This window comes from Sciurus vulgaris (genome assembly GCF_902686455.1).
Source record: "Sciurus vulgaris genome assembly, chromosome: 8".
Lineage (NCBI taxonomy): Eukaryota > Metazoa > Chordata > Mammalia > Rodentia > Sciuridae > Sciurus > Sciurus vulgaris.
The window spans coordinates 117,582,762-117,604,133 of record NC_136468.1 but is presented as its reverse complement, the minus strand read 5'-3'; the positions used below and the strand labels follow the sequence as shown (position 1 = coordinate 117,604,133).

The 21,372-nt window shown below is 40.6% G+C and overlaps 1 protein-coding gene across 3 annotated transcripts in view; it reads right to left on the bottom strand.

The window, feature by feature from the left end:
* Positions 1-21,372, bottom strand: part of LIMK2 (LIM domain kinase 2) — a 72,796-nt gene that overhangs the window by 38,362 nt on the left and 13,062 nt on the right. For 2 of the 3 annotated variants that reach the window (XM_079149707.1, XM_079149710.1), the window contains exon 2: positions 20,398-20,497. In XM_079149707.1, coding sequence (XP_079005833.1) covers positions 20,398-20,497 — 100 coding nt within the window. Of the gene's footprint in view, positions 1-20,397; positions 20,498-20,601; positions 20,744-21,372 lie in introns of those variants that run through there. The other variant, XM_079149711.1, reaches the window with a different exon arrangement.

Below are 21,372 nucleotides of genomic sequence, written 5' to 3'. Positions count from 1 at the left end.
AGGCAGATGATAGATCACTATTGCTCCCTTGTTACAAATGAGGAAATGGGTGTACAGATAGGTTGTTCTTCTTCTTATTTTGAATACTGCTTAATAAGTAAAATAAAGTTTGTCAACTGTCATGTTGTTAAGCCTTGGCTCATTGGGGCCATTCTTACTCATTTGTAACCTAACCCCATCATAGCTGCCTCCCTCCTTCCTCAGAAACACTATAGTGGTGCTCAGGGTACAGTATGAAAAGGTGATGAAGATAAGGTCAGTCCATGAAAAAGTTATCTCTGAAACAAAACAAATTCAAAAACAAACACACATTAGTCAATTTCCAAAATGGGTGCTGCCTCTACAAGTCAGTGCTACTGACAGAGTGAAATGAAGCATCCTCCAATCTGATCCTAATTGTGATAAAGTGTAGTCAAGAAGGCATGATGAGAATTATGACTGAGCTGCAAAAGGAAATAACCTTAATTCAAGTCTGATCAACTCTTGTGTATAGTACTCAGGATTTTCTTGATAATGGTGAGGAGCACTAAGAAAGAAAATTTGGGTGGGGAGAGGAGGAATTCTAGCCTTGGGGGAAAAATAAAAAAACAAGGCAAAATAGCAAAGTGGGCTGCTATAGTTGCGGAAGGCATGTGTCCGTTGAGGTCCTGGCTTTGATGGTTTAACACTCAGGGAAGACATTTATAGACTGAGGTATTATTCCACTGGCTACTTCGAAAGAAAAGTTCTTGCTTGAGAGAATACTGTAGAGCAAAGATAAGGTGCATGCTGGGAGGGCTTTATTCAAGTGCCCTGAGTAACTTGACAAATGCACCAGTCACCCTGCAAACACTCTGAATGCCTGCTGCATTCTAGGCACTGTGCTAAGTTCTGAGATACAAATTAGGTAGGGCTCCACCCTTGGAAATTTTATACTCTAAGAGCACTGCTGGATATGTAAACAAATACCAATAGGGCTATAACTATGGTATGAGGAAGATAACAAGAGGGAGAAAAAGTATGCTCTGATTGGACAGGAGTGAGGGTGACTTGGGGGGTGCTCCTCCACAGAGCAGACAATGTATCAGCTGACTAAAACAGGCTGATTGCCAGGCAGACAAGAGGCTTCCAGCCTGAAGGAACAATATGTGCAAATGCACTGAGGCATAAAAGAGCCTGGTATGCTCACATAACACTGAGCATATCCACAAGCTGTAATGTAGGGCACATGTGGGCAGTAATAGAGAAGAGCCTGGTATGGTGGCAAAGAGCAAGAGTATATCACCAAAGACCAGTGATTCTGGCTAGAGTTGCCCACATGCATCGAAGAGTTTTCAGAGGTACTAAGCAGGTAGAGACTTTCAATGAACAGAACACAGTCTGAGATGCCAAAGAGAATGCTGATTATCAGTTGACAATTTGGTTCCCTGAATGGGCGGACATTTATCCTTTAAATCTATGACTATGTTCACAAGAAGTCTGCTGGCCAATATGTATTTACTTGAACCCAGTGGCACTTTACCACTGAGCTACATCCCACCCATTTTTGTTTTTTGAGACAGGGTCTCCCTAAATTGTTTAGGGCCTTGCTAATTTGCTAAGGTTGGCCTTGAACTTGTGATCCCCCTGTCCTGTCTTGGTCTCCAGAGCTACTGGGATTATAGGACTGTGCCACTGGCTGTTTACTTTTTTTTTTTTTAAATGCCATGCTGAGGACTGAATCCAGGGGCACTCTACACTGAACTACACCCCCTCCCAGTCCTTTATATTTTTCATCTTGAGATGAGGTCTTGCTAAGTTGCTATGAGCCTCACTAAGTTACTGAGGCTGGCCTTAAACTGATCTCTTGCCTCGGTCTCCCAAATGACTGGGATTACAGGTGTGCACCACTGTGCCTGGCCCCTTTCTTAATTTTTTTTTTGTTTTGGGTACCAGGGATTGAGCTCAGAGGTACTCAACCACTGAGCCACATCCTCAGCCCTATTTTGAATTTTATTTTAGAGACAGGGTCTCACTGAGTTGCTTAGTGCCTCACTTTTGCTGAGGCTGGCTTTGAACTCATGATCCTCATGCTTCAGCCTCCCGAGCCTCTGGGATTACAGGTATATGCCACCACACCTGGCCCGTTTTTAAGTTTAATATTGAGACAGGGTTTCCCTAAGTTGCTGAGGCTGGTCTTGAATTTGTGTTCATCCTGCCTCAGCCTCCCAAGTAGCTGGGATTACAGGTATGCATCTCCAGGCTGCCCCAACTAGTGTTTACTAATAGCAGACCATGCCTTTGTTTTGAGGCCACATCTCTTGCTGACTTGGTTATTTTTTAACGGCAAGATTTTTCTGTATGGGCTGTAATCACTTAGAATGGGACTGCAATCCCTGTAGACAATCACTCACTGCTGCTTCATAATACTGATATTAGAAAATACAGGAGTTGAGAATGTGGTCCAGTAGTAGTATTTGCCTGGCAATAATGTATGAGACTCTGGATTTAATCAACAGTACAAGAAGGAAGGAAAGGAGGAGGGAAGGGAAAGAGGGAGGAAGAAAATGCAATGTCTGACACTCGGTGTCAAATGCTGTATTCATGTGAACATTTCTCTTCTCTGAAAACCTGAGAACTTGCCCTAGTTAACAATAATCTTGTGTGATCTTAGGCAAACCATTAAACCTCTCTGGGCTTCAATTTCTTTCTCTGTAAAAGGAAGAACTTAGGTGAGCAAAAAATTCTATATCTAGTAGGTCAATGCCAAAAGAAGCAATGGTGACAGGGAAGGTGGTCAGAGAAGGTTGGCTGAGCACCCAGAGACCTCTCCAAGGCTGGTTCCTTGGGTGAAGGACCCTAATCTGGGACTGGTTTTTTGGCTCTTAGGTCTAGAAATAGGAATTCATAATACCCAGAGAGGTACAGATGTGCTGTGATGGTTCTGTTCTAACTTTACCAACTTAGGATTTGATGACTGACATTACAGCACGCCCCCCACCCCACAGGCAATGCTTCCAGATCTGTCCTGTTATTAAGCATACCTGTAGCCCCACTTATTCAGAAGGCTGAGGCAGGAGGATCACTTGCATCCAAGAGTTTGACACCAGTCTGGGCAACATAGTGAAATCCTGTCTCAAAAAAAAAAAACAAAAACCAAAAAAACCACAAAAACAACAACAACAACAAAAAAACCCTACAAAACCCCAAAATCCCAGGAAGCTGAATTAAGCATCAAAATGTTGCCTGTTGTTCTGTGAATATGAACTATGGACTTAGAGGGAAATGAACAGCCACGAAGAGGTTTTATCCTGGGTAATGGTGAGTCAGCCAAACTAGCCCTGTCTACAACAAAGAACCTTTTCTGGTGAACAAACCAGATTCAGCACCTTTATTTGGACACATTACTAGTTTTGTCTCACTGACTTTTCTCTTTGTTTTTCTGCTGGCCAGTTACTGTTTTAGTGCTGGCCACTTACTAATTATTATGTTGGTTTTTAAGTAAAATGTCACTAGGAAAAAAATCATTACTTTTTAGATAGGTGGAATGATCATCAACTCACACACAGTTTAGTTCTGGGAGACATGTCTTTAGCAGCTAATATCAAATGGCTAACATTCAAGAGCACTCATTTTGTATAAAGCCCTATAATCAGAGTACACACGACTTCACTCATTTACCCCCTCACTACAATAGTAGGAGTTAGGGCATAAGTTAGTATCTCCATCTTATAGATGAAACAAAGAGGGTAAGTAACCTGCTGGAAGTGCATAAAGTGCAGGGTCAGAATTTGAACCCAAGCAATCTGGTTCTAGAGTCTGTGCTCTTAACTGCCACATTATATACTCTTATTTCATATAGAGCATATTAGTTTGACTTACAGAGGACAAATTTAATTTTCAAGTTCTTAGGGAACTGCCAAGCTATTCATCCTCCCTATCATAAATCAGCTATAGTATAAATAAAAGATACTATGCAAGTATTCTTTTTTTTCTAATCTGTGCTTAATAGGCATCTTTGGTTACTATTATACTTCAAAGATAAAATTTTTAAAAAACAACTTACCACTGGAATTGGGATTTTTCAGATTTAAGAGCAACATACAATCAGTCTGGGATAGGTAAGCTAGACTCACTCTCCCTCCATTGCCCTTCTATCCAGAGATACACAGGTGCCTAGGGCTTGTTCCTGTTTGGATTATACCTAGAGAGAAGTACAGGACTTGCTGCTGGAAAGAACTTGTGGGTCAGCCTCTCCAGCTTCTTTCTCCTCACTGTGGGACAGTTCTTCTAAAGGTAAAAGATAAAGTCTTCTCTTCTCACCTCAATACCTGTTTATAGGCAATTTTCCAAAATACCTCAGTGTCTGGAACTGATTCCTCCCTGCCATTTACGGGAAATGCAGCCACTGTAGCTACTAAGGGAAGGATGTGGGGAAGTGGAAAGGCAAGAAAAGGCCCCACTTACATCATACCTCTTAGCCACTTCTGGTAACTCATTCAACAAATTTTTCCTCCTATGCCAATGATGTGTCCCTGGTGACACAATGAGGGGCAAAAAGCCCTATGGTAACTGGGGTTGTAACACTTGCCTAGCATGTGTTAAGCCCTGGGTTCAATCCCCAGTGATCCCACCCCCAAAGAGCCCTTATGATTTTTGACCAAGTTATGCTTACTGACTATAAGGTCAAGATGTCATGAAGAAAATGTTTACATGAATAAAGGTGAAGTTAAAATGACAAAAGACTCTTCAAAGGAAAAGTCTATGGAAACAGGGGATGTGACCTATTCTTCAGGGGTGAGGTATAGCTATCTTCCTGAACCAGTCGGGTAAAGATCAGAACGGCAAGTAGGAGTTAATTAGGCAAAAAGTGGGTGAGGTGGCAAAAAGAGGCTGAGGGCACAGTGTGAACATAGCTCTTGTTAGCAAGAGAGGGGATGTGTTTTGGACCCTTTAAAGAAGAGCAGTGAAGCTGAGGACACACAGACACAGGGCAGATGATGGTGGTTCCATTGGAGGTAGTGTTAAGGATTTTGGTTTTTATCTAAGAAGACTGGAAAGCTGTGGAAATTCAAAGAAAGGATACAATATGAAGTGTGATGTGGCCAGATTTTTAAAATACTTTTTATTTTATATGTTCACTCACTCTAACTGCTCTGGAGAGAATGGGTTGGGAGGTATAGAGTGACCATGGGAGATTGGTGGGGAGATAGCTTATGGCATCTGTTCTGGTGAGAGATGATGGTAGCCCAGAATAGTTTGCTGGTGAGAGAAATGGAAAAAAGTGAACTCATTCAAAATACAATCTGATCAGGGTGTACCTACATTCCCTGCTACCTGGGAGGTTGAGTCAGGAGGATCACTTGAGCCCAGGAATTCAAGGCCAGCCTGGGCAACAAAAAAAGACCCAATCTTGAAAAACTAACTAGCTAGGTGAGGTGGTGCACACTTGTAATTCCAAGGATTTAGGTGGCTGAGGCAGGAGGATCACAAGTTTGAGGTCAGCCTCAGTAATTCAGCAAGAGCCTCAGGAAATTACTGTGATCCTGTTTCAAAATAAAAAAAACGACTGGGGATATAGCTCAGTGGTAAAACACCCTGTGTTCAATTCCTAGTTCCTAAATAAATAAAGAATTGACTTGTACTTATGAGAATAAAAAAAAAAAAAAAGAAGAAGAAGAATTGACTGATTGACTAACAGAGAGGAAAGTGATAAGACTTGGTTATGGAGGATAAAAGAGAAGCAGTATTAAGTAGTTCTAGGTTTCTGGCTTAGGCAATGGATGGATGGTAGTATCATTCAATGAGAAGTATCATTATAGTAGACAAGGAGTCAGCTTTAGGGGGGTTGTCCAAAGTCCAGCTAAGTTTAAGCTGCCCAGAAGACATTAAAATGGACATGACAGATTGACAAGACAGACATACAGGTCTAAAGCTCTATAGAAGGGCTGGGGCTGGAGATATTGCTTTTAGGGTTGTCTGTTTGTGGAAGACAGTGAAAGCTAGGGGTGTTCATAAAAACCCCTAAGAAGAAAACAGAGTGTACCTGGAGGAATGGTAATATCTTGGAGCTGAACAGAGGAGGATGATAAGCAAACTGGAATTACTAAAGAGATGGGAGAAAACCAGGAAAGTGTGAAATGTTCTGGAAGTCAAGGGAAGAGAACATTTTATGAGTGACAGACACTATGACAAATGCCAACATCTGTAAGTCCTAACCACAACCATGCATTGTGCTAAGGACTGTGAATATATGATTGAATTTAATCTGCATTAACAACTTTTGGAGGCAGAAAACATTTCCCCTTTCACACATGAGGAAACTGTGGCAAAGAGAGGTTACACAGCTGACTCATGGTCAGGTGGCTGGTAAGTGAAGCTGGGAGGTAAGCTCAAGCAGCCTGAGTTTCATTCACTTTTTTCAACTATTCCAGGTTGAGGGTTGCTTAACTAAAATATTTGGGAGCAGAAGCATTTTGGAATTTGGAGTATTTGCGTATGCATGATGAGATACTTTGGATATGTGAACTGAATCGAAACATGAAATTCACTTATGTTTCATATACACCTTATACACAAAGCTTGCAGGTAGTTTTATACAATATTTTTAGTGTGCCTGCATTTTGACTGTGACCAGTCATGGGAAGTCAGGTATAGAATTTTCTACTAGTGACATCATGTTGGCAATAAAAAGTTTTAGATTTTACAGCATTTTGGATTAGGAATGCTCACTGTGCCTCTAGTGCAATTATGGAGGTCATATAGGAGGAAGACTGAAGAGTGGCCAGTGGACTAAGTGATGAAGTCGTCCCCTGTAACATTACTAAGGAATTTTGCTTCAGAGGAGACAGAATGGAAGTCGGATTAAAGTCCAATATTAGGAAAACTCAGATGTCTGTCCTTCCTTCCTCTGTTGGCTCCATTCCACCATGCAACAGCCAGCCTTAATGACCTGCTGGTTGGTTGTTTCCTTAGAAATAAACTAAACAAACAAGCAAACACTTTCTGGAGAAGGCCACAGCCAGAATCAAAGGCTCAGACCAGTAAATGTAACAACAACAGTACAACAGCAGAGGGCAGGTTTCCCACATCAGAAACAGTATTAATCAGGGTTAACAGCTCTTTTGTTGATCCTTTAGAATTCATGAAACTTTGAACAAACACCCTTCAGTATTATCCAACACTATTAGTGGGTGGCAGGCAGGATGAAGAAATAGCTTCAGTGAAGTTAAATGGCATATCCATATTCAGGAATGCTAACACTCATCGGATGTGGTGATGCATGCCTGTAATCCCAGCGATTTGGGAGGCTGAGGCAGGAGGATTGCAAGTTTAAGACCAGATTCAGCAATTTAGTGAGGCTCTAAGCAACTTAGCAAGACCCTGTCTCAAAATTTAAAAAAGGGGCTGGATATGTGGTTCAGTGGTAAAGTACCCCTGGGTTCAATCCTCAGTATTCCTGCCACCAAAAAAAAAAAAAAAAAAAAAAAAAGAAAGAAAGAAAGAAAAAGAAACAGAAATGCCAGGACTTGTAAGCAAGGAGTCAGAATGCCTAGGTTCAAATCCCAAATAAACGACTTACTAGCTCTAAATTTTAAGCAAGCAACTCTCATCCCTGCCCCCCACCTTTTTATGGTACTGGGGATTAAACCCAAGAATCCTCTATCACTGAGTTCCAGATCTTTTTTTATTTCTGTTTATCTATTTTTTTATGTGTCACACCATCTAATTTGTTTTTAAAGATATGCAAGTCAAAAAACAGAATCAATATGAAAACACTAATTTGCATTAATAGAAAAGTGTGGTACATATTTTTTAAAGCCTCAAACTCATGATCCTTCTGCCTCAGCCTCCCAAGTCACTAGAATTGCAGGTGTGCACCACTGTGCCCAACCTTACTACTTCTTTTGTTTTTTTTTTTTTTTGTTTTTTGGGTTTTTTTTGATACCAGGGATTGAACCCAGAGGCACTTAACCATTAAACCACATCCCCAGCCCTTATAATTTTTTATTTTGAGACAGGTTCTTGCTAAGTTGTTTAGGGTCTTGCTAAATTGCTGAGGCTGAATTTGAACTTAGGATCCTCCTGCCTCAGCCTCCGGAATCATTGGGATTATAGGCGTGTGCCCAGCTTTACTCCTCTAATTTTAAAGTGGATAAGACTTTGTTTCAGGGAGAAAAAACAGAGGTCAGACTGAAGTCCATTGTTTTTATCAGGTTGTCTTAAGAATTAAATGAAAGCGTGAATGTGAAATGTCAAGGACAGTGTCTGGATCAACAGACTCAAGAAATGGTTTCTATTACTATAATTATGATTCTATTAAACCTGTGATGGAGGTGAAGGTGGGAAAATGAATGTGGCATAAGCAAGATGAAAAGTACCTTGTCTGCCAGCACATTACTCCAGTCTCTGGTTGCTAAGTATGTAATTTCTTCACTGGCCTTCCAGTAGTCACAAATTTAGCAGAAATAGTTTGCTGCCTGATGAAGTGACCAGAGTCTTCTATCAGCATTAGCCCTTTTCCAGAGCATAGACATTACCAATCATTTCTTATATGAGAAAGTACAAATAGTCTGCTCATAATCCTGAGAAATAAGGCCTTGACAGTTCCCAGGAGCCTTAAGAGTTGAAGATTTTCCTTGGATAATGCTGTAGGAACCAAGTTAAGAAACCCAGTAGTAACCCTGCTCCTTGGCCAAAAACTACTGATGAAGGTGAAGAGACAATGATCAGAAAACTTGTTAAGGTTCTTTAGCTTGCCAATTTGCCAAAAGCTATTCACAACTCCACATTTTGTGGGGGCGCGGTACGGGGGATTGAACTCATTGGTACTGGAGCCACTGAACCACATCCCCAGTCCTATTTTGTATTTTACTTTGAGATCAGGTCTCACTGAGTTGATTAGCACCTCGCTTTTGCTGAGGCTGGCTTCGAACTCACAATCCTCAGCCTCCCAAGCCACTGGGATTACAAAACTGCGCCACCATGCCTGGCTCGCAGCTCTACATTTTAACATCAGATACAATGTACACTCTGGTTGCTCTCCTGGCCTCCCCTGAGAGAGGAAGCCAGGCTGAGAGAGCTTCAGAGAGCATGACTCAAGAATCAATTGCAGGTCTGGGAATGTAGCTCAGTTGGTAGAGTGCCTGTCTTGCATGTACAAGGCCTTGGGTTCAATCCCTAGCACCACAAAAAAAAAAAAAAAAAAAAAAAAAAAAAAATCAATGGCATTGTTTAAGGAAAGGAAGTCACAGTCACTGGGAGTATAAACAGGTCTGTTGGGAAGGTGGAGGAGGGGAAGGAGGGCTGGTCAGCTATGTGTCCAGGAGATCAGAAGGACCTTGGCCAGGTGCCTAAATATACAATTGCCAACTGGGCTATTTCCAGGAGGTTCCTCAGCTGGCCTCTACTAGTCCCTGATTCTAGCCTTAAATGGCTTCCTACTGTTCTGGATACCTGAGAATCTGGAGGAAGGCTATCAAAGGCAGGATTATAGATATGGCTGCAGAAAGGGGGGATGGGATAGTATAAGGAGGCGAGGAGAGGAATTTAGACCAACCCAGCGATGTCTCCATTCAAAATCCAGCCCCACCCTGTGACTAGGAAAACAAAGGTGTGTGGGAAGGGGAGAAGAAAAGTAATTTCCTTTATTGTAACTGTAGACCAGCTGGGTCAGACCAGGGTTGAAAGAAGAATGCATTTCTCTAAGCAGCACAGAGGAGGTTCTTGCTTCCAGCAGGAATGCACTCAGACACAAGTTCATCAGAAGCAGAGGCAAGCAGGGTGGAAGAGATCTCAAAAGATTACTCAGAGCCAGGTGCAGTGGCACACACTTGTACTCCAGCAACTTGGGAGGCTGAGGCAGCAGGATACAAGTTTGAGGCCAGTCTCAGAAACTTATCAAGAACCCCAGCAACTTAATGAGTCCTTTTTAAAAGGACTGAGGATGTAACTTACTGGTGAAGTGCCCCTGGGTTCAATCCCTAGCACCAAAGAAATCCTGTAAGCTGATGCCCGTGTTTCCCATAACTCAGTTATCTGGGGTCAGACAAACAGTTCTTCCCAACTCTGAAGATTTTCCTCCAATATGGGCAAAAGTCAAATTGACTCTATAACATAGTCATTCTCCCCAGGGAAAACTCCCAGGCTCTATTCAATTTGAATTTACCATGGGAAAGCTCAGGAATTGGGAGATATATCCCTTGGGCAGAGCTGGTTCTGTCCTCAAGATGAAGTGGCAACTAGGAAACCAAACCTATATGCTTTACTTCCCCAACAAGCATGATTTTTGGCTTATTTTGCCAGGGTAGTACAAAGTTGCCCTTACTCCCTGAGGCTCCACATTAGGTAACCAATGAATGTGTAATAAGAGAAACAGGAAGCTGGGTGCAGTGTAGCACACCTGTAATACCAGCAGCTCAGGAGGCTGAGGCAGAAGAATGGTGAGTTCAAAGCCAGCCTCAGCAACTTTGTGAGGCCCTGTCTCAAAATAAAACAAAAAGGTTGCATGCCCCTCCCACCCTGTTGCCACAGACCTCTGCAGAAGCACTGAGAGCTCCATCTACCAATAAAGGACTCCCCAGGCTCCCCATTGTCTTGGGACACTGCAGCCACTGCCATAGCCCCCTCAATGTGGTAGTCTCTACCTTGGGACACTGGACAGGGCCTGGAGGCAGCCACCTGCCATAGCGCTGCATCTCTAACAGGCTGCCCAATGCCACCACACGCCTGCCCTTGATGCCACATCTTTGAAAGAGGCCGCATCTTGGGAAACCTCCACCACCATCTTGGGTTACCTCCGCTGCTGCCGTCACTATCTTTAGTTGGGGCAGCTTCCATCTTGGGACACAGGCCTGGGCCTGAAAGCCCAACACCATGGTACCAGTTGCCGAAGCTGCTGCCACCAACAAGGGACAACAGCCAGGACCTGGAAGACCATCACCAAGGTCTCTGCAGCCTTGAGGTTTCCCTGCTAGGTGAGAGGCACCATCTTGCTGCGGAGGCAGGAGAGAGCCTTGTACAGGGTTGGTAGGTTGGAAGAAGGTATGAGGGCATCTTGATCCTCGCTTGCCCAGTCAATCAGCCTGGCACCCACCAGGTTTCCAGGATAAACTTGGGTGACACTTGTTAGGACCTGATACCAGTCTGTTCCCTGACTCCCTCCCCAATCTGGCATCCACCTAACACCTGGTCCTGCCTATGTGGCAATCAACAGGGTCCTCTGGTTCCCCAATCCCCGGTTTCCAAACATCCTGCTAGCCACCAACCCAGCCCAGCGCTTGCAACTACATGGCAGGCCCGCAGCTCTCAACGCCTGGTCCTGATCTGCCTGGTACAGAAAAGCTCTCTAGGACAGGCACATAGGTGCCCTACGCTCAGCCCTCAGGAGCTGGGGGTGGGGGAGGTTCCTGATTGGGAAGTTGAAAGGGAGGGAGCAGGAGAGATACAGTTTAAAGATTAAATTAAATTAGAGGGGCTGGGGAAATAGCTCAGCTGGTAGAGTGCTTGCCTCGCAAGCACAAGGCCCTGAGTTGGATCCTCAGTACCACACACACACACAAAAAGATTAAATTAGAGACCAGGAATTGTGGAGGCCACAGGCAATGAAAGTGGCTAAGACCAGGTCCTACACAAGTGGACACCAGAGGAGATTCCTGGGGTGCAGTCTTCCAAAGGGGCCCAGCAATTGCTATATCCCACCTCCAGGAGTTCCACCTCCAAGACTAACTCTCCCACCCTAGTAAACTTCACCATCCTGAGGGTGGAGATACCAACAAGATCCAGACAACCCCACCTATCAAATGAGAAGGGAAGCAGAGAAGATACTGAACTCCAACAGAAACAATTGTTCAATTTTCCTTCAAGATTTTTTTTTCTTTCTTTTCCCACTCTCACATCCCCAACATTTTTGAAAACCAAGTACTTTCATGCATCAGGCTACTGAGGACTGTGATGTCTTAATATATATTACAGTTTTGTTATATATGCTTTTCTCTTTACATTTTTTCTTTTGTTTTATATTTTTCTTTTCTTTTATTTATTTTTTTCATGCTCTATAGTTTCCACTCAATTATCTATTTCCCCAGAGTCTCTTTTTCTCTTTTCTCCTGCTAACAGTCAACTTCTCTTGATTCCTCTTTCACACTTCCTATGACTGAATGCCAACATATTCTCACCTCCTACCTCACAAACAACACATTCTAAACCCCCCTGGTTCTCTCTTTGTCCACCATTAGAAACTGTAGACCCTTTTGCAAACCTACTCTTTATATTGTAGATAATAATCAAATACATCATTTCTGTTTATTGCAACGAAACTGTAAACATCTTAATAGGAGCTACTTGGTTTAAGGCTGAATATTGTTTGCATTGGGTGCTGTTAACATTGATCTCCCCCTTAAAGGCAAGGTATTGGAAAACTGCAGGACGTATAAGTCTATAGGGTAGAAATTATAATACCTCAGATCTACACTGCTAGAGGGGCAGACACACAAATAAACATGTAAAAACAAGGGAAGAAAGTGCCTCACACAAACCAAGATGCAGGATAATAGAACCTATTGACAGCACAGTAGTTCAGAATGTACATAGTTAAAATAAACTGTGAGATAAAGGATGATATAAGAGAGCATATGCAGGCAGCAAAAGCAAAAGATCATTTCAATAAAGAGATGGGAGCAAATGCAGCTAGGAAGACTACTTTAATAAGAGATAGAGATTCTGAAGAAAAAAAAAAAGAACGGAAATTCTTGAAATGAAGGAAACAATATACCAAATTAAAAATTCAATAGAAAGCATCACCAACAGACTAGATCACTTGGACGACAGAACCTCAGACAATGAAGACAAAATATATAATCTTAAAAATAATTTTTTTAAGTTGTCAATGGACCTTTTGTTTTTATTTATTTATATGTGGTGCTGAGAATCAAACCCAGTGCCTCACACATGCCAGGCAAGCACTCCACCACTGAACCACAACCCCAGCCCCAAAATATACAATCTTGAAAATAAAGTTGATCACATACTGAAGATAGTAAGAAACCATGAACAGAACCTCCAAGAATTATGGGATAACATGAAAAGACCAAATTTAAGATTTATCAGGACAGAGGAAGGAACAGAGATACAAACCAAAGGAATGCACAATCTTTTCAATAAAATAATATCAGAAAATTTCCCAAACCTGAAGAACGAAACGGAAAATCAAATACAAGAGGCTCACAAGACACCAAATGTACAAAATACAACAGATCCACACTTAGGCACATTAAAATGAAAATGCCTAGCATACAGAATAAGGAGAGAATTTTAAAGGCTGCCGAGAAAAGTATAAGATTACATATAGGGGAAAACCAATTCAGATATCAACAGATTTCTCAACCCAGAACCTCAAGGCGAGGAGGTCCTAGAACAACATATACCAAGCTCTGAAAGAAAATGGATGCTAACCAAGAATCTTATATCCAGCAAAATTAAGCTTGAGATTTGATGGCTAAATGAAAACCTTCCATGATAAACAAAAGTTAAAAGAATTTACAACTAGAAAGCCTACACTACAGAACATTCTCAGTAAAATATTCCATGAAGAGGAAATGAAAGACAACAATGAAAATCAGCAAAGGGAAGAACTACACTAAAGGAAAAACCAATCAAAGGAGAAACCAAGTCAAGTTAAAAACCAAAAATAAACCAAAATTACTGGGAATACAAATCGTTATCTCAATAATAACCCTAAATATTAATGGCCTAAACTCATCAATCAAAAGACATAGACTTGTAGATTGGATTAAAAAAGAGACCCAACACTATGATGCCTTCAAGAGACTCACCTCATAGGAAAAGACATCCACAGACTAAAAGGGAAAAAATGGGAAAAAAATACATCATTCACATGGACTGCGTAAACAAGTAGGGGTTACCATCCTCATATCAGATAAAGTGGACTTCAAGGTAAAGTTAGAAGGGATAATGAAGGACATTCCATTTCCCTTCATGATTAAGGGAATCATACATCAAGACATAATAATCGTAAGTATTTATGCCCCAAACAATGAAGCATCTATGTACATCAAACAAACCCTCCTCAATTTCAAGAATTGAACAGACCACAACACAATAATACTGGGTGACTTTATAACATATCTCTCTCACTACTGGACAGATCTTCTAAACAACAACAAAAAAAAAACTATAGAACTAAATAATACAATCAATAATTTAGACCTGATATATATAGAATATTTCATCCATCAATGAGTGAATACACTTTTTTCTCAGCAGCACATGGATCCTTCTCTAAAACAGATCATGTTATATCACAAAGCGACTCTTAGCAAATATAATAAAAGAGATAATACCCTACATTTAATAGATCATAATGGAATGAAATTAGAAATTGATAAAATAATAAACAGAAGCTACTACAACACCTGGAGACTAAATAACACACTATGATGAATGGATAGCAAAAGACATCAGGGAGGAGATAAAAAAATTCTGAGAGGTAAAGGAGAACACCGATACAACTTATCAAAATCTCTGGGACACTATGAAGGCAGTGCTAAGAGGAAAGTGCATTGCATTGAGCTCATTCATTAAAAGTATAAAACGTCAACAAATACATGACTTAACATTCTATCTCAAAGTCCTAGAAAAAGAAGAACAAATCAACACCGAAAGTAATAGAAGACAGGAAATAATTAAAATCAACTGAAATCAATGAAACTGAAATAAAAGAAACAATTCAAAAAAATTGACAAAATGAAAAGTTGGTTCTTTGAAAAAATAAATAAAATAAACCCTTAGCCACACTAACAAAGAGGAGACAGAAAATTCAAATTACCAAAATTCGTGATGAAAAAGGAAAAAAACACATAGACATTACTGAAATACAGAAGATATTAGAAATTATTTTGAAAATTTATACTCCAATAAAATGGAAAATCTCGAAGCTATCAACAAATTTCTAGAGACACATGATCTACCCAATCTGAATCAGGAGGACATAAACAATTTAAACAGATCAATTTCAAGCAAAGAATAGAAGATGCCATCAAAAGCCTACCAACCAAAAGCCAGACCACAAGGATTGCTAGCCAAGTTCTACAAGACCTTCAAAGAACTAATACCAATATTCCTCAAATTACTTCACGAAATAAAAAAGGAGGGAACTCTTCCAAACTCATTCTATGAGGCTAGTATCACCCCAATACTAAAACCAAAGACACATCAAGGAAAGAAAACTTCAGATCGATATCCCTGATGAACACAGATGCAAAAATTCTTAATAAAATTCTGGCAAATTGCCTATAAAACAAATTAAAAAGGTAATGCACCATGATCAAGTGGGGTTCATCCCAGGGATGCAAGGTTGGTTCAAGGTTGGAAATCAATAAATGTAACTTACCACATCAATAAACTTAAAGATAAAAACCATATGATCATCTCAATAGATGCAGAAAAAACATTTGACAAAATACAGCACCCCCACACTAGAAAAATTAGGGATAGTAGAAATGTACCTCAACATTGTAAAAGCTATCTATGCTAAGACCAAGGCCAACATCATTCTAAATGGAGAAAAATTGAAAGCATTCCCTCTAAAAACTGGAACAAGACAGGAATGCCCTCTTTCACCACTCCTATTTGACATAGTCCTTCAAACTCTAGCCAGAGCAATTAGACGGATGAAAAAATTAAAGGGATACGAATAGGAAAAGAATAATTCAAACTGTCACTATTTGTCAATGACATGATTCTATATTTAGAGGATTCAAAAAATTTCACCAGAAAACTACTAGAATTAATAATGAATTCAGCAAAGTAGCAGGATATAAAATCAACACCCATAAAAACAACAACAAAAACACTTAGGAATCAATCTAACAAAAGAGGTGAATGACCTCTACAATGAAAACTACAGAACGCTAAATAAAGAAATTAAAGAAGACCTTAGAAGATGGGAAGATCACCTGTGTTCTTGGATAGGCAGAATTAATATTATCAAAATGGCTATACTCTCAAAACTGTTATACAGATTTAATGTTATTCCTATTAAAAATCCCAATGACATTCTTCAAAGAACTAGAAAAAGTAACCATGAAATTCATTTGAAAAAAATAAGAGTCCCAGAATAGCCAAAGCAATCCTTAGCAAGGAGAGTGAAGCAGGAGGCATCATAATACCAGACCTTAAACTATACTACAGAGATATAGTAACAAAAACGGCATGGTATTGGCACCAAAATAGACATGCAGACCAATGGTACAGAATAGAAGACACAGAGACAAACCCACATACAAACAGTTACCTTATACTAGACAAAGATGCCAAAAACACACAATGGAGAAAAGATAGCCTGTTCAACAAATGGTGCTGGGAAAACTGGAAATCCATATGTAGTAACATGAAATTAACCCTTATCTCTCACCCTGCACAAAAATCAATTCAAAGTAGATCAAGGACCTAGGAATTGAACCAGAGACCCTGCACCTAATAGAAGAAAAAAATTTTTATCACAGGCACCTCAGAGCACTAATCTCCAGGATATATAAAGAACTCAAAAAATTTAACACCAAGAATACAAATAACCCAATCAATAAATGGGCTAGGGAACTCAGCAGACACTTCACAGAAGATATAAAATCAATTGACAAACAAATATATGAAAAAATGTTCAACATCTCTAGCAATTAGAGAAATGCAAATCAAAACTGCTCTAAGATTTCATCTCACTCCAGTAAGAATGGCAATTATCAAGAATACAATCAACAATAAGTGTTGGCAAGGTTGTGGGGAAAAAAGTACACTCATACACTGCTGGTGGGACTGCAAATTGGTGCAATCACTATGGAAAGCAGTATGGAAATTCCTCAGAAAATTTAGAATGGAACCACCATTTGACCCAGCTATCCCACTCCTCAGTTTATACCCAAAAGACTTAAAATCAGTATACTACTGTGATGCAGACACATCAATGTTTGTAGTAGCTCAATTCACAATAGCTAAACTGTGGAATCAACTTAGATACTCTTCAACAGACGCATGGATAAAGAAACTGTGGTATATATACACAATGGAATATTACTCAGCCTTAAAGAAGAGTGAAATTATGGCATTTGCAGGTAAATGGATGGAGTTGGAGAATACCACACTAAGTGAAATAAGCCAATCTCCCAAAACCAAAGGCCAAATGTTTTCTCTGATATGCAGATGCTGATCCATAATGGGAGGAGGGGCAAGGGAAGAATGGAGGAACTTCAGGTTGGGCAGAGGGGAGTGAAGGGAGGGGAGGGGGCATGGGGGTGGGAAAGATAGTGGACATTATTACCCTGTGTACCTGTATAACTGCATGAATGTTGTGACACTAAATTATGTACAACCAGAGAAATGAAAAGTTGTGCTCCATTTATGTATGAAGGAGGCAGGGAGGGAGAAATGTAGAAATATACGTGTACATAGAAAATACACTCATAACATAATATGAAGTGGCAACCACTGATTATCAAGGGTTTTCTATGTGACAGTAGGCACTTTAGACAGAGCATCACATTTAATCCTTCCTAACAAGCACATGGGATGAATAACATTCTTATCCTCATTTTATAGATGAGGTACCTGAAGCTCAGGGAAGTTACCCAAGGGCAGCTAGTAACTCGAAGAGCCAGAATTTAAAACTGGACAGTTTTATTCTGTAGCTTGTACTCTTATACTATTATCTGTTGTGCTAATATGCGTCATTTCTTTATGTTCATGCATTTGTATGTATGTTTTTCTCTCTCCCACATACACGAGGAATTCTCTAAGAAGGCTAACATCTGACTAGACCTTTTTTTTTTTTTTAATTGTAAACAAATGGGATACATGTTGTTTCTCTGTTTGTACATGGCGTAGAGGCATTCCATTTGTGTAATCATAAATTTACATAGAGTAATGCTGTTTGATTCATTCTGTTATTTTTTCCCTTCCCCCCACCCCTCCCACCCCTCTTTACCTTCTATACAGTAGTTCCTTCCTCCATACTTGCCCCCCTCCCTAACTCTAACTCTAACCCTAACACTAACCCTTCCCTCCCCCCCATTATGTGTCATCCTCCACTTATTAGCGATATCATTCGTCCTTTGGCTTTTTGAGATTGGCTTATCTCACTTAGATATATTCTCCAATTTCGTCCATTTGCCTGCAAATGCCATAATTTTATCATTCTTTATGGCTGAGTAATATTCCATTGTATATATATATACCACAGTTTCTTTATCCACTCATCAATTGAAGGGCATCTAGGTTGGTTCCACAGTCTGGCTATTGTGAATTGAGCAGCTATGAACATTGATGTGGCTGTATCTCTGTAGTATGCTGATTTTAAGTCCTTTGGGTATAGGCCAAGGAGTGGGATAGCTGGGTCAAATGGAGGGTCCATTTCAAGTTTTCTAAGGAATCTCCACACTGCTTTCCAGAGTGGCTGCACTAATTTGCAGCCCTGACTAGACCTATAAATGAGCCAAGACCTGAGTTCTAAGGCCAGGTCTTGTCATCCATGGCCTGTCTGAGTGACCCTGAGTATATCCTTTTGGTTTTAGACTTTTCATCTTTGGTATGAAGCAGTTATATAATATAGTAGGTGGTCCCATTAAATTTTAAAGTCCTTTGGCTCCAGAAAAATCCAATGATTCGCTTATTCTACCCTGTCCTACTTATTTCTAACAGAAAATATTCATACAAATAGGAAAAAAGCAGAAACAAATTTGACCATGTAGGTTAGATGCCAAGGCAAGACCCACTCTGGGAACTCACTGGGTTCTGATGCTGCTTGTTAGCCTCAGCTGTAAAATGAAGGAGCTGGCCAAAGGCTTTATATATAAGGAACCTCACAGCTCTGAGACTCTGCTCCTATCACACTAAACGTCACAGAGAAGTTAACATTGACTTCCCTAGGGGTGAAGAGAGGAGGAACCAAGGCAATCAGAATCACAGAGAAAATGAGACATTTGAGTTAGAGCTAAAAGGGCAGGAAAATTTTGGTTCCTCTCCAGCTCTTTCAGAGGTCAGATCTCTCCAGGCCAACCCCCAACGTAGCTCCTGGCAGGCAGGCGAGTGCTTAAAGTTCAACTAAATTATTTGATATCAACACAGGGGATGCTTTGCAACAAGAGCAGTGTGTGGGAGCTGGAATCTATAGCACATGGTGCCTATCTACACTCTTTCTTTCTCAGGACCTGTTCAGAGCCCCACCACTTGAGACCATGGGGCCAGGCATGCCCACCCAGCCTCCAGAGAGGACAGTTTCTCATTCCAACAATGTGGAGTGACTGTGGGTCAGGCACTGTTTTATGGTCCGGGGAAGACAAAGACAAGCTCTCACTCTTGAGGATTCCAATCTGATGGGAAAAAGGAAGAACCATTATGGGGGTGCCTACTATGTACTAAATGCTTTGCATATATCATTTCATTCAGTAAGTCTAAGACACCCCTATTTTATTCCTTCCTTTTTAATTTTTCATTTTTAAATTTCGAGACAGGGTCTCGTTAAGTTGCTTAGGGACTTGCTGAGTTGCTACCACTGGCCTCAAACTTGAAATCCTCCTGCCTTGGCCTCCTGAGTTGCTGGAATTATAGGCATGTGCCATTGGGCCTGGTTAACCCTGTTTTCTTTTTTTGTACCAGAGATTAAATTCAGGGGCACTCAACCACTAACCCTGTTTTCTAAATGAGGAAATAGAACGACAGAGCCAGGTGTGGTGGTGTACACCTGTAATCTCAGTGACTTGGGAGGTCTGAGGCAGGAGTATCATAAGTTCAAGGTCAGTCTCAACAACTTAGTGAGGCTTTAAGCAACTCAGTGAGACCCCATTTCAAAATTAGAAAGGGCTGGGAATATAGCACAATGGCTTAGTGCTAAAGAAAGCACACCTGGGTTTAATCCCCACTACACACACACAAAAAAAGCAGCAACAAATATATATATCTGACTTTAAAATGTGTGTAATTATCAAGACATTGAGATGCCTCCAAGTTAATAATCTAAAAGCTACAATGAAGTTAACAACAAAAAGTAGGAACCTGTGTTGAAAAAGAGCCAGAACTGCCACTTGCACTAAAAACAACCCTTGAGGCACTTGTATAATCAGTAGGACAGACACGGGAAAGTCACTCTTTCTGGGTCTCAGTTTTCTTATCCATAAGGTGAGAATGCTGGGCGAAACCATGGAAAGGGTTCCTCTCATCCCCCAACCCCATATCTAGGTGCTCATATGTGGTTCTTTCACTTGAACCTAGCTTCAGGGGTGGTCATCTTTGGCACACTCCTCTCCCTGCCCTCCCTGCCCACTGGCCAAGATTCAGATTCTCAAGTCAGAAGGTTGTTTCTGTGTTTTCCAATACATGAAACAGTGCCCAGCCCATAGTATGCTGGTAAGAAAGGAAGACAGACATACTTACCGGAAGCAAGAACTGTGCCAGGCTTCGTTGACAGTCCTGTACAGCCTCTGACTCGGAGCAACATGGTCCCCACAGCCACGACACCTCCAGGCATCCTCACCTACACATAAAACAAAGAGGATCAAAGACCTGAAGTATCAGGAAGCAAAGCGACAGGATTCATACCATGCAGAATAAGAGTGAGTTAACAGAATCTCATATTACCAATGTCTGCCCAATGTCCAGTTTCCTCTCCATAAGATCTCTCTAATAAGCACTTGGAATTTCCAGCTCATATCTCCAGGGACAAGGAACTCATGGCCGCAAAAGTAATTTCACTTTATTTCTTAAAAATGGCTCTGACGAGGAGGGGTAAAGCATTTGCCCAGCATGAAAAAAAAAAAAAAAAGAAAGAAAGAAAGAAAGAAAAAGAAAAGAAAAAGAAAAAAAGAAAAAGCAGCTCTGAATAACAATGAATCAAACAACATTACTCTATGTAAATTTATGATTACACAAATGGTATGCCTTTATGCCATGTACAGAGAAACAACATGTATCCCATTTGTTTACAATAAAATAAAAAAAAAAAAACTAATAAAAAAAAAAAAAAGAAAAAAAAAGAAAAAGCAGCTCTGATTGCCAGGTGTGGTAATGCATAAGGATAACAAGTTCAAGGCCAGCCTCAGCAATTTAGCAAGCCCCTGTTTCAAAATAAAAAATAAAAAGGGTTGGGGTATATATAGTTCAGTGGTAGAGCACCCAAGTGTTCAATCCCCAGTAAAACACACACAGCCATTTCCCAGAACTTTAAGTCTTTGCTTACAGTTCTGAGTAGAAGAAATGTGAGGGGCTCCCTGCTTTCAATGTCAGCCCTTCCTATGAGTGTTCCCAGCTCATACCCAGGAATCTTTCCTCTCTGAGTTAAATGTTATTGCCTTTTACTACTTCTCCAATTTTTCATCAATTAGTTCAGGAGCTTATTCATTCAACCAACAA